Source organism: Thunnus albacares, chromosome 2 (assembly GCF_914725855.1).
Source record: "Thunnus albacares chromosome 2, fThuAlb1.1, whole genome shotgun sequence".
NCBI classification, from domain to species: Eukaryota; Metazoa; Chordata; class Actinopteri; order Scombriformes; family Scombridae; genus Thunnus; species Thunnus albacares.
The window spans coordinates 39,356,791-39,371,229 of record NC_058107.1 but is presented as its reverse complement, the minus strand read 5'-3'; the positions used below and the strand labels follow the sequence as shown (position 1 = coordinate 39,371,229).

At 46.7% G+C, this 14,439-nt stretch overlaps 1 protein-coding gene across 2 annotated transcripts in view; it reads left to right on the top strand.

Annotated features, from left to right (window-relative positions):
* dab2ipa (DAB2 interacting protein a) overlaps positions 1-9,542 on the top strand; it is a 38,174-nt gene extending 28,632 nt beyond the window's left edge. For both annotated transcript variants that reach the window (XM_044335383.1, XM_044335391.1), the window contains 11 exons: positions 722-958; positions 1,067-1,256; positions 2,137-2,357; positions 2,794-2,885; positions 2,964-3,449; positions 3,645-3,919; positions 4,452-4,565; positions 4,757-4,879; positions 6,727-6,806; positions 6,926-7,013; positions 8,483-9,542. In XM_044335383.1, the coding sequence (XP_044191318.1) occupies positions 722-958; positions 1,067-1,256; positions 2,137-2,357; positions 2,794-2,885; positions 2,964-3,449; positions 3,645-3,919; positions 4,452-4,565; positions 4,757-4,879; positions 6,727-6,806; positions 6,926-7,013; positions 8,483-8,653 (2,077 nt within the window). In that variant the 3' untranslated portion in view covers positions 8,654-9,542. The remainder of the gene's footprint in view (positions 1-721; positions 959-1,066; positions 1,257-2,136; positions 2,358-2,793; positions 2,886-2,963; positions 3,450-3,644; positions 3,920-4,451; positions 4,566-4,756; positions 4,880-6,726; positions 6,807-6,925; positions 7,014-8,482) is intronic.
* Positions 9,543-14,439: the final 4,897 nt, after the last annotated feature.

Genomic DNA, 14,439 nt, shown 5'->3' with positions numbered 1-14,439 from the left:
CCTCTCCCATTAATCATCTCACCACCCCTCAGATTTATCTGCTGACCCTTTGGAGGGGCCCGACCCCTAGGTTGGGAACCACTGGACTAAACTAGCTAACTGTATATAAAGTAGTGTAAACTAGCTCCACCTCCAGCAGCTACAACAGTAACATGCTGCTCTAACACTGATGCTTCACTATTAATAATCTAATGATGTCATATATAATAATATATCAGTCAGAGGGACCAAACCACTACTTTTACTGCAATACTTTAACTACATCAAGCTCATAATACTTATGTACTTTTACTGCAATACTTTAACTACATCAAGCTCATAATACTTATGTACTTTTACTGCAATACTTTAACTACATCAAGCTCATAATACTTATGTACTTTTACTGCAATACTTTAACTACATCAAGCTCATAATACTTATGTACTTTTACTGCAATACTTTAACTACATCAAGCTCATAATACTTATGTACTTTTACTGCAATACTTTAACTACATCAAGCTCATAATACTTATGTACTTTTACTGCAATACTTTAACTACATCAAGCTCATAATACTTATGTACTTGTACTGTAGGAGGATATTTCATGCAGGACTTTTACTTGTGATGGAGTATTTTTACATTTCAGTATTGGTACTTTTACTGCAGTAAAGGATCTGAATACTTCTTCCACCTCTGCTGAACACACTCAGCTCAGTGTATCGTGTACATCTTCAGGGTGTTTCCGCGGGAGCTGAAGGAGGTTTTTGCGTCATGGCGACAGGAGTGTGGTAACCGGGGGCGACCAGATATCAGCGAGCGTCTCATCAGTGCCTCGTTGTTCTTGCGTTTCCTGTGTCCGGCTGTGATGTCACCATCTCTGTTCGACCTGATGCAGGAATACCCCGACGAGCGCACGGCGCGAACTTTGACCCTCATTGCTAAAGTCATCCAGAACCTCGCCAACTTCAGCAAGTGAGTCTTTCAATCAGACTGGCAGCCAATCAGAGTCCACCACAGTTTGAAACTGTGAAGGCCTGTGATAGGTGTACCTGTGTGTTCACCTGTTACCTGTGGTTGCAGGTTCGGCACTAAAGAGGAGTACATGCTGTTCATGAATGACTTTGTGGAGCGGCAGTGGAGCAGCATGCAGCGTTTTCTGCAGGAGATCTCGAACCCAGATGGACTGAATCACACTGCCGGCTTCGACGGATACATCGACCTTGGACGAGAGCTGTCCAGCCTGCACACCCTGCTGACTGAACTGGACCAGGTAACACATCTGACCAGTTACACACCTAACCAATTACACACCTGACCAGTTAACACACCTGACCAGTTACACACCTGACCAGTAACACACCTTACCAGTTGCACACTGACTAGTTACACACCTGACCAGTAACACATCTGACCAGTTGCACACCGACCAGTTACACACCTGACCAGTTACACACCTGACCAGTAACACACCTGACCAGTAACACATCTGACCAGTTGCACACCGACTAGTTACACACCTGACCCGTTACACATCTGACCAGTTAACACACCTGACCAGTTACACACCTAACCAGTTACACACCTGACCAGTTACACACCTGACCAGTAACACACCTGACCAGTTACACACCTGACCCGTTACACATCTGACCAGTTAACACACCTGACCAGTTACACACCTGACCAGTAACACACCTGACCCGTTACACATCTGACCAGTTAACACACCTGACCAGTTACACACCTAACCAGTTACACACCTGACCAGTTACACATCTGACCAGTAACACACCTGACCAGTAACACACCTGACCAGTAACACATCTGACCAGTTGCACACCGACTAGTTACACACCTGACCAGTAACACATCTGACCAGTTGCACACCGACTAGTTACACACCTGACCAGTAACACACCTGACCAGTAACACATCTGACCAGTTGCACACCCGACTAGTTACACACCTGACCAGTTACAAACCTGACCAGTAACACACCTGACTAGTAATACACTTGACTAGTTACACACCTGACTAGTTACACACCTGACCAGTAACATACCTGACCATTACACACCTGACCAGTTACACACCTGACCAGTTAACAAACCTGACCAGTAACACACCTCTGTCTGTCTGTCCTTCCTCAGTCGAGCCTGTCAAAGCTCGGTCCCCTTCCTCGGATCCTTAGAGACGTGTCGGCGGCTCTGGCTAACCCTGGGGGCGTGGCTAACCCTGGGGGCGTGTCTGTATCCTCTCCAGAGCCTCAGCGTGTGGTGTCTCCGCCCCCACTGTCTCCGCCCCTCTCTCCTCCTCTGGCGGCCTGTAATCCCTCCATTGGCCTGCAGGGTGGCGTGGGACTGGAAGGAGGGTTAGCACATGAGATGTGGTTGCTAGCATTTTGCTACATGGTTACAAAGGCGCTGCTCAGATGAAGATAAGAGGTGGTTGCCAGGTCATTAGTGGCTGGTAATAAAGTGGTCACTAAGGTGTTCAGTTTGGTTGCTAGGGTGTTGTTGGTAGGGATTCACTGAGCAGTTGTTTGGGTGTTTTACATGTCCTCACTAGCAAATATTCTTCTTGCTAATTACTCTCAAGGTGGTTGCTAACATTTTTAACTAGTTAGCAGAATGTTGCCAATTAGCCATGTAGAAGTTGACAGTGTTTGTGGGCAGTAAGGTGTTATGGTGTTTGATGTGGTTGCAAGGATATTATTTTTATAAATCTGTAAATGATATTGATCTGTGACTACTCTTATAAGTCATTAATAAGTGTGTGTGTGTGTGTGTGTGTGTGTGTGTGTCTAGTTTGGTAGATTTCACCAGACTTCCGTCTCCGACTCCAGAGAACAAAGATTTGTTCTTTGTCACCAAAGGATCAAGCCTGCAGCCGGCCTCAGGTGACCTTTGACCTTTATCCATGCTCTTCTGTAACCCCTGAGCTCAGTGTGTGACCTCTGACCTTTCCTGTGCTGCAGGCCTGCAGGGCTCTCCTGCACCGAGCTCTTCGTACTCAGAGCCCAATGAGAATGAGGCGGGATTTGAAATGACCAATGGGAGCCGGAGGGAGGGGCCAGAGCTGACCAACGAGAGCCGCAGTCTGTCTCTGGTCGACCTGCAGGACTCCTCCCCTAGCGACGGCCTAGATGACAGCCAATGGCAGCGCAGGACGGGGCTCCTCCCCCTGTCTTTCCAGAACCCTGTGTATCACATGACCGCCACATCACCACGGCAACCGCAGCAGCAGGCCGACGCCACACCATCTGACGGCTCGGTGGGGTCTCAGGGAAACGCTGACGACAGAAACGCCATGGCGACCAAACCGGCGTTTCTTACCCAGATGTCCGTGGGGCTGAGCGGGGCTGAGCGAGGGGAACGCGGAGAGAGGATGTCGGCCATGTCGAGCAGCAGCAGCGGAGAAGAATACTCCCGCCGAGCGCTGTCACTCACCGACACGCTCACAGGTAAACACCGACCTCATACATATATATTTATATATATACACACACACACATGAAGTATACGTTTATATATCAGCGCTGTGTTTGACTCAAAATATTCTGACTTTTTTTCTTATAATTTTCCCAAATCTCCAATCTTTATTCTCAGTGGCCCTAATATCTGATGATGTCACAGTTTGCTCTCGCTCTGCTTCTCAGGTAGCTCCGCCCCCCCTCGTCAGACTTCATCGGGTCCTCAGAGACGCATCGACCAGCCCCCTCCCCCCTCCTCCGCTCCGCCTGGCCCGCCTCGCGGCCGGACACCTCCCAGCATGCTCAGCGGTGGCGGAGGCTCCGCCTACCCTCCTCGCCCCGCCTCTGGCAGTATGATGTCATCAAGTCCTGATTGGCCGAGCAGCGGCCAGTCACGGCTCAGACAGACGTCCTCGTCGTCCAAAGGAGACAGCCCCGAGAAACAACGACCGGCTACCAAGGTAACCAGTCTGTTACCATGGCAACCTGCCTGACGCTGATGGCTCTGGTAATGTTTTTGGTTTACTGTTGTCATGGAAATGACAGATTCGGTCTGGGTGGAGTCTAATTTCTGGTTCATGTTCTAACATTCAGATGGTTGCTATAGCAACACATCAGTATAAGCGTATGTGTGTGTGTGTGTGTGTATTTGTTTATATGTGTGTGTGTGTGTGTGTGTTTGTTTATATGTGTGTATGTGTGTGTGTGTTTATATGTGTGTGTGTGTGTGTGTTTATATGTGTGTGTGTGTGTGTTTATATGTGTGTGTGTGTGTGTGTGTGTTTATATGTGTGTCTGTGTGTGTGTGTGTTTATATGTGTGTGTGTGTGTGTGTGTGTTTATATGTGTGTGTGTGTGTGTGTGTGTGTGTGTGTGTGTGTGTTTATATGTGTGTGTGTGTGTGTGTTTATATGTGTGTGTGTGTGTGTGTTTATATGTGTGTGTGTGTGTGTGTGTGTGTGTGTGTGTGTGTGTGTGTGTGTGTGTGTTCAGGCTCCGTCTCCCTGTGCGTTGGATCGTACCGCCGCCTGGCTGCTCAACATGAACTCTGCCTCCTCCTATGGAGAGACGGAGGACGATCGCCATGACGACGCCCTCATCGATAAGGTAACAAGAGCGTTTCCTGTCTGTTCCTGTTCTTCACACCAGAACAGCCTGCGTTACCCAGCATGCATCGGGAGCAGGTATACAGGCGTTGAAGTGTAATCACCTGTAGTCTTGTTTGTGTTCGTGTGTGTGTGTGTGTGTGTGTGTGTGTGTGTGTGTGTGTGTGTGTGTGTGTGTGTGTGTGTGTGCAGTATCAGCAGGAGATTGCGTTGCTGCAGGAGAAGTTGCGAGTTGCAGCGCTGCGGCAGGAGGAGTGTGAAGCCCGTCTGCTGGTCCAGGATCAGCAGAACCAGCGCATGCTGCAGGAGTACCAGGTGAGTCACACACCTGAGATACCTGTCTGTCTGTCTGTCTGTCTGTCTGTCTGTCTGTCTGGTTGTTGATTGACAGCTGTGATTGACAGCTGGCTCACCTGCTGCTGTCCCGCCTGCAGGACTGAAGTTTAATGTTTAACTTCTGGCTCCAAACGACGGGAAGCTGCGTCTTTACGTACAGACTCTGTGTTCTTGTGTCCATGAGGCTGAACTCAGATTCACGTTCATATATTACTAACTGATAAAGAGGTCACATGATAGGTGTTATTAGCATAGACTGTAAAAAATCAATCAATCAATCAATCAATCAATCAATTTTTATTCATATAGCGCCAAATCACAACAAAATTCATCTCAGGGCACTTTTCACAGAGACCCAACAGTTCCTCCCATGAGCAGCACGAGTGAAAACTCTCCTTTAACAGGTAGAAACCTCCAGCAGAACCAGACTCATGGTGGGCGCCATCTGGTTTGACCAGTTGGGTTGAGAGAGAAAGAAAGAGGGAAAGGGGGGGGGGGGGGACAGGAGAACAACAATCATAACAATAACAGTAACAGCAGCAATAGCTGGAAAGACACTAACAGGACCGCGAAGGTTCGGCCCAGAACCCAGAGGTTCCTGCAAGATGAGAAAACACAAAAAACTCCGGGGAAGAAGCAAAGTTAGTGACATGCATTGATGTTACATGAATGCATACAGATGGAGAGGAGGAGGAGGAGAGAGGAGCTCAGTGCATCATGGGAAGTCCCCCAGCAGTCTAGGCCTATAGCAGCATCACTAAGGGCTGATCCAAGGCGAGCCTGGTCGGCCCTAACTATAAGCTTTATCAAAAAGGAAAGTTTGAAGCCTACTCTTAAACATAGAGAGGGTGTCTGCACCCCGGACTGAATCCGGTAGATGGTTCCACAGGAGAGGAGCCTGATAGCTGAAGGCTCTGCCTCCCATTCTACTTTTAAAGACTGTAGGAACCACCAGTAAGCTGCATACTGGGAGCACAGTGTTCTAGTGGGATAATACGGTATTATGAGCTCTTTAAGATATGATGGTGTCTGACCATTAAGGGCTTTGTAAGTTAGGAGAAGGATATGGACGTAAAATATGGACGTAGCCTCTGTGATGTCACTTGTTGGTTTCTGAGGGTTTTGAAGCTCAACGTGGGCGGCTCTAGCTGTCACCATCTTAGCAGCACTTGACTCCGCCCATGACTCCGCCTAACTCCCGGCTAATCCAGAAGAGGCAAAGAGGTGGAGCTGAGGCGGCCGAATGAAGCCTGGTTACTGAAACAAACGACCTAACGACCTGTCGCTCAAAGCAGCCGCATCGTTAATTATGCAGAACTTTAAGCTTTAATAACATTTAAACAGGTGAGTTCTATAAAAATTCACCCTGTACAGTTATGAACGGAGACATTAAGCCTTAGAGAGCAGTGTTTATGTACCAGGCAGGGTCTATGGGGTCTAATATTCCCTCATGCATGTCTGTCAGGCAGAGGGTCTGTATACCCTCATATCTGTCTGTCAGGCTGAGGGTCTGTATGCCCTCATCGCTGTCTGTCAGGCTGAGGGTCTGTATGCCCTCATCGCTGTCTGTCAGGCTGAAGGTCTGTATGCCCTCATCGCTGTCTGTCAGGCCGAGGGTCTGTATACCCTCGTCTCTGTCTGTCAGGCCGAGGGTCTGTATGCCCTCGTCTCTGTCTGTCAGGCTGATTGTCCATATGCCCTCGTCTCTGTCTGTCAGGCTGATGGTCTGTATGCCCTCGTCTCTGTCTGTCAGGTGTTTCAACGTAAACAGCACAAACTCATTTAAATACCTGAAACTCTCCATCTTCACTCACCTGTGACTTCAGGCTCGGTTGGAGGACACAGAGAGCAGACTGAGGAGGCTGCAGGACGATAAAGATCTCCAGATGAACAGCATCATCAGCAGGTCAGCACACCTGTCTGTCTATCTACCTGTGTGTGTGTGTGTGTGTGTGTGTGTGTGTGTGTGCGTGTGTGTGTGTGTGTGTGCAGTCTGTATTCAGGTCTCCTGTCTCACCTGTGCAGGTTGATGGCTGTAGAGGAGGAGCTGAAGAAGGATCATTCTGACATGCAGGCTGTGGTGGACTCCAAACAGAAGATCATAGAGGCTCAGGTCTGTCTACCTGTCTGTCTACCTGTCTGTCTACCTGTCTGTCTACCTGTCTGTTCACCTGTCTGTCTATCTGTCTGTCTACCTGTCTGTTTACCTGTCTGTCTACCTGTCTGTCTACCTGTCTGTTCACCTGTCTGTCTATCTATCTACCTGTCTGTCTACCTGTCTGTCTATCTATCTACCTGTCTGTCTACCTGTCTGTCTATCTATCTACCTGTCTGTCTACCTGTCTGTCTATCTATCTACCTGTCTGTCTACCTGTCTGTCTACCTGTCTGTTCACCTGTCTGTCTACCTGTCTGTCTATCTATCTACCTGTCTGTCTACCTGTCTGTCTATCTATCTACCTGTCTGTCTACCTGTCTGTCTACCTGTCTGTTCACCTGTCTGTCTACCTGTCTGTCTATCTATCTGTCTACCTGTCTGTTTACCTGTCTGTCTACCTGTCTGTTTACCTGTCTGTCTACCTGTCTGTCTGTCTCTCTACCTGTCTCTCTACCTGTCTGTCTACCTGTCTGTCTACCTGTCTGTCTACCTGTCTGTCTACCTGTCTGTCTACCTGTCTGTTTACCTGTCTGTCTACCTGTCTGTCTACCCGTCTGTCTACCTGTCTGTTTACCTGTCTGTCTACCTGTCTGTTTACCTGTCTGTCTACCTGTCTGTCTATCTATCTACCTGTCTGTCTACCTGTCTGTCTACCTGTCTGTCTACCTGTCTGTCTACCTGTCTGTTCACCTGTCTGTCTACCTGTCTGTCTACCTGTCTGTTTACCTGTCTGTCTACCTGTCTGTCTACCCGTCTGTCTACCTGTCTGTTTACCTGTCTGTCTACCTGTCTGTTTACCTGTCTGTCTACCCGTCTGTTCACCTGTCTGTCTACCTGTCTGTCTACCTGTCTGTCTATCTATCTACCTGTCTGTCTACCTGTCTGTCTACCTGTCTGTCTACCTGTCTGTTTACCTGTCTGTCTACCTGTCTGTCTACCCGTCTGTCTATCTATCTACCTGTCTGTCTACCTGTCTGTCTACCTGTCTGTCTACCTGTCTGTTTACCTGTCTGTCTACCTGTCTGTCTATCTATCTACCTGTCTGTCTACCTGTCTGTCTACCTGTCTGTCTACCTGTCTGTCTACCTGTCTGTTCACCTGTCTGTCTACCTGTCTGTCTACCTGTCTGTTTACCTGTCTGTCTACCTGTCTGTCTACCTGTCTGTCTACCTGTCTGTTCACCTGTCTGTTTACCTGTCTGTTTACCTGTCTGTCTACCCGTCTGTCTACCTGTCTGTTTACCTGTCTGTCTACCTGTCTGTCTATCTATCTGTTTACCTGTCTGTCTACCTGTCTGTTTACCTGTCTGTTTACCTGTCTGTCTACCTGTCTGTTTACCTGTCTGTCTACCCGTCTGTCTACCTGTCTGTTTACCTGTCTGTCTACCTGTCTGTTTACCTGTCTGTCTACCTGTCTGTCTCTCAGGAGAAGAGGATTGCGAGTCTCGACGCTGCGAACAGCCGTCTGATGGCAGCTCTGACTCAGCTGAAGGAACGCTACGCGGTGACATCACAGAGGAACGGCCTGTCGCCTAGCAACACGTCATCCCTGCAGATCACTGAGAACGGAGAGTTTCGCAACTCTGGCAACTGCTGAGCGACCAGCTGCTGAATTCTGATTGGCTGTGACTGCATGGAGGGGGAGGGGCTTATCTGCATGAGTGTGTGAGAGGCAGCAGGAGGCAGGATTTCTTTAAAGAAAATCAACCAATCAGTGCTGTCGTAGTTCCCACAGACCTGTCAATCAACTGTCACTTCCCTCCAAGGATGCTCTGACCTCTGACCCTTGTTGCTAGGTTACGCCTCAGTCTCGTTTTTTGTTTTGCATGTTTCCTCTTTCAACTTCCTATACAGCAAAGTGTGACATCATATCCAAGAACCACCTGCAGCAACTCCGGCTGTTTATGGCTCTGGTCTGACTGGTTAACTCCAGCTGTTTATGGCTCTGGTCTGACTGGTTAACTGTGGCTGTTAATGGCTCTGGTCTGACTGGTTAACTCCAGCTGTTTATGGCTCTGGTCTGACTGGTTAACTCCAGCTGTTTATGGCTCTGGTCTGACTGGTTAACTGTGGCTGTTTATGGCTCTGGTCTGACTGGTTAACTGTGGCTGTTTATGGCTCTGGTCTGACTGGTTAACTGTGGCTGTTTATGGCTCTGGTCTGACTGGTTAACTCCAGCTGTTTATGGCTCTGGTCTGACTGGTTAACTCCAGCTGTTTATGGCTCTGGTCTGACTGGTTAACTCCAGCTGTTTATGGCTCTGGTCTGACTGGTTAACTGTGGCTGTTTATGGCTCTGGTCTGACTGGTTAACTGTGGCTGTTTATGGCTCTGGTCTGACTGGTTAACTCCAGCTGTTTATGGCTCTGGTCTGACTGGTTAACTGTGGCTGTTTATGGCTCTGGTCTGACTGGTTAACTCCAGCTGTTTATGGCTCTGGTCTGACTGGTTAACTGTGGTTGTTAATGGCTCTGGTCTGACTGGTTAACTGTGGTTGTTAATGGCTCTGGTCTGACTGGTTAACTGTGGTTGTTAATGGCTCTGGTCTGACTGGTTAACTCCAGCTGTTTATGGCTCTGGTCTGACTGGTTAACTCCAGCTGTTTATGGCTCTGGTCTGACTGGTTAACTCCAGCTGTTTATGGCTCTGGTCTGACTGGTTAACTCCAGCTGTTTATGGCTCTGGTCTGACTGGTTAACTGTGGTTGTTTATGGCTCTGGTCTGACTGGTTAACTGTGGCTGTTAATGGCTCTGGTCTGACTGGTTAACTGTGGTTGTTTATGGCTCTGGTCTGACTGGTTAACTGTGGTTGTTAATGGCTCTGGTCTGACTGGTTAACTGTGGTTGTTTATGGCTCTGGTCTGACTGGTTAACTGTATATAAAGATGGACGCCATGACAGCTCCCCAAAAGTGAAGCCAAAACATCTGGATCGCCTCCTGGTGGCTGCTGCAGTACGGGTCATAAGTCCCGCCCCCTCCATGTTAGCAGATGGGACGTGAACCAAACTAAAACATCAAAGTACACATCAAATAGATTTTTCCCAAAGACGGTTTCTGTTATTTGACGTCGTTCTTATCAGGCTGATGTTTGTCCATGTGCTCATTTATCTGATCAGTTTGTTTTTAATCAGTAATTTGACGATATAAAAAGGGGGTGTGACATCATGACTCCGTCTGGCCGCAGGACGGCTGAGGGGGCGTGTCCTGCGAGCCGTCATCCCACCGCCCGACTCTACTGCGCGGACTCTGGCTCCAAATGACGTCACACAACCAAGATGGCCGCTCCCGGAAAGGAGATCTTTTGGCTTCAGTTTTGCACAGCGGCAGGAAGTGGAGACACGTCGTCCATATTTGTTTACAGTCTGTGGTTTAGATGAAAAACTTTAAATTTAAAGAGACAGTACTGTTGTTGATTTATTTATAATTTTAATCTCTTTGTGTTTATCGTAACTTAAAGGAACAGTCCAACATTTGTGTCTCAGAGTCAGATCACTTTGTTTGCAACAGGTCCAGGACATGTTAGCCTAGCTTAGCACAAAGACTGGAAGCAGGGGGAAAGTGTTAGCCTAGCTTAGCACAAAGACTGGAAGCAGGGGGAAAGTGTTAGCCTAGCTTAGCACAAAGACTGGAAGCAGGGGGAAAGTGTTAGCCTAGCTCCATGGAAAGACAATAATGAACGGGGCCCGTATTTATTTCAGCTCAGGACTGCTGGAGCGAGTGAGATGTTGCTGTTTTCTCTGACATCTGTGGGAAAATTTAAAATGCAGAAAACAGCAACTTTTTAATGTATATCAGTAAATATCACATTATTTCACTGCTGAACTGACCTTTAAAGGACACCTGGAAGATTATTTATGTCTGTGATGTCACACAGAAACATGATCATATCTGTGAAATATTTCCACCATCAATAACAATAAACACATGAATTATAGGAGGATCTGTGTGTCACTGACACTTTCACTTACAAGGTTTTCCTTCTCCAGCACGGTAGATCAGTGGTTCCCAACCTGGGGGTTGGGACCCCCAAAAGGGGTCGCTGGATTAATGAAAGGGGTCATGAGATGACAGGACAGGATAGATACAGAAAAAAAACACATTTCAAACACAAAATTGTGATTTTTCTTCAAGCTTGCTAAAGCTTTGCTTTATTTCTTGTGGATTTCTGTATTTTACCTCTAAATTATTTTTTTATTTATTCAGATAAAACAGAATAAGTTGATTAATCAATCAATGAAAAAGATTCATCAGCAACTATTTTGACATTTGAATCGTCGTTTTAGTCATTTTTTGTCAAGCAAACCTTAAAAAATAAGCTAATGTGATGATTTATTGCTTTTCTTTGTGGAACATGAAGATAAACTGAATATTTTTGGACTGTTGGACACAACCAGACGACTGAAGGTGTAACTTTGGGCTGTCGGGAACTTTAACGGATATTTTTCACTATTTTCTGACATTTTATGGACAAAACGTTTAACCGATGAATCAAGACGATAATCTGCAACATGTGAGGAGGGTCCCAGGAGACGTTGGGAAAGGTTGGGAACCACTGCGACATACTGGAGACACGAGGTTCTGTTTTCACCATAAAAACCTGATTAATGATGTTGAGCTGTTGGCCACTCCGGGCTTCCGTAGGACGGTGTAGACAGGTGTAGGTGGTGTGATCAGAGAGTTAGACGTTAGTTTGTGTTGTTTCAGAGAATTCTGTTGATTTTGTGATGAATAGTTTGTGAACACAGACTCACACACACACACACACACACACACACACACACACACACGTCTGTCCTTGTGAGGACCCTCGTTGACATAATGCATCTCTGACCTTTAACCCCGACTCTGACCTGAACCATGAATGTATTAATAGATGTGGATAAGGTGTCTCCCCCCAGTGGCCGCTTGCAGTATTGCAACGAAAAAAATCCCTGCAGCCTTAAAAGCATCTTCCACACAGACCTCCAACTTTCTGTTATGAGTTTTTGATCCATGAAGGTTTTATATTTGTAAAACTTTAAAAGTCTAGTAAAGTTGTGAAGTCTGTGGGCTGAGTGGGAGAAACATACTGAACATATTCAGCTCAGACGTCACACAGCTGCGTCTCCTGTAAACGTGACGTCAGACTTTCACAGACTAAATATTTTATTGAACATGTTCTGCAGCTGTTTTTATTGCTGCTTTACGTCGGTTCTGTTCTTTCAGTAATTACCAGATTTAAATGTTTGTGTTTGTTGTTTGACAAACAGACGCTGCTGATCTGTAATCAAATAATAAACATTGGAGCAGTTATCAGTTATCAATAAGTAGAAATGATTAACAGTTTAAAATGTTACTTAATCATTTCTACATATTGATGCCTTGATGAGCGTCATCAGTAGTTGTCGCCTCCGTAAACGCCGCTGGCGTGAACGAAGACGTCCTCGCCGGGCGGAGCTGAGACGTGAGTGATGGATCCAGGTCCTATAACACATCCAGGACCTGAACCCTCCAACAGACACCTGAGTCCCCGTTAGAGGACACAGTCAGTCAGGTCCTCACGAAGACAGACGTACAAGTACACACACACACACACACACACACACACACACACACACACACACGTTATCCTGTACAGACTGTCCTCTGATCTACTGCACTCTATCAGATTCTATTAAACTCTACTGTGTTCATGTGGCTTTCTGTCTGTTCTTCAGTATTTATGAGCTTTTCATTCTGTTCTTGTTATTTATTGACATCAGTATTTATAAAGATACTCCAATAAAGTATTACACTATCAGACTGTTGCCATGGTGATACATGACACACTTGCACCAGTATTTATGTTTATTTAGAGTCTGTGTTGGGCTCCAAAGACTCAGAAACATTTAAAAACAGTTATGACGTGTAAAATGAAGAAATATTTCAGATTCTGCAGTGTTTATATGTCAGCAATCAAATTTAAGTAAATTAGTGTCATTAATGAACGTAACTGTAGCAAAGGTCAGATTTCTGCTTCCATTGAAGCGCTCAGACGACGCTCAGCTCGTTCAATAACTCAACCTGCAGGTGGTGTTCAGCTGTTATAAACATACCTGCAGCCGGTGTTCACCTGTTATAAACATGGCTGCCTCGAGTTTCCAGCAGATCACTGCTCACTAAAGCCTCTTTCACACCTGCAGCCGGTGTTCAGCTGTTATAAACATACCTGCAGCCGGTGTTCACCTGTTATAAACATACCTGCAGCTGGTGTTCACCTGTTATAAACATACCTGCAGGCGGTGTTCAGCTGTTATAAACATACCTGCAGCTGGTGTTCACCTGTTATAAACATACCTGCAGGCGGTGTTCACCTGTTATAAACATACCTGCAGCTGGTGTTCAGCTGTTATAAACATACCTGCAGCCGGTGTTCACCTGTTATAAACATACCTACAGCTGGTGTTCACCTGTTATAAACATACCTGCAGCCGGTGTTCACCTGTTATAAACATACCTGCAGCCGGTGTTCAGCTGTTATAAACACACCTGCAGGCGGTGTTCACCTGTTATAAACATACCTGCAGCTGGTGTTCACCTGTTATAAATATACCTGCAGCCGGTGTTCACCTGTTATAAACACACCTGCAGGCGGTGTTCACCTGTTATAAATATACCTGCAGCCGGTGTTCACCTGTTATAAACACACCTGCAGGCGGTGTTCACCTGTTATAAACATACCTGCAGCCGGTGTTCACCTGTTATAAACATACCTGCAGCCGGTGTTCAGCTGTTATAAACACACCTGCAGGCGGTGTTCACCTGTTATAAACATACCTGCAGCTGGTGTTCACCTGTTATAAATATACCTGCAGCCGGTGTTCACCTGTTATAAACACACCTGCAGGCGGTGTTCACCTGTTATAAATATACCTGCAGCCGGTGTTCACCTGTTATAAACACACCTGCAGGCGGTGTTCACCTGTTATAAATATACCTGCAGCCGGTGTTCACCTGTTATAAACACACCTGCAGGCGGTGTTCACCTGTTATAAACATACCTGCAGGCGGTGTTCACCTGTTATAAACACACCTGCAGGCGGTGTTCACCTGTTATAAACATACCTGCAGCCGGTGTTCACCTGTTATAAACACACCTGCAGGCGGTGTTCACCTGTTATAAACATACCTGCAGCCGGTGTTCACCTGTTATAAACATACCTGCAGGCGGTGTTCACCTGTTATAAACATACCTGCAGCCGGTGTTCACCTGTTATAAACATACCTGCAGGCGGTGTTCACCTGTTATAAACATACCTGCAGGCGGTGTTCACCTGTTATAAACATACCTGCAGCTGGTGTTCAGCTGTTATAAACATACCTGCAGCTGGTGTTCACCTGTTATAAACATACCTGCAGCTGGTG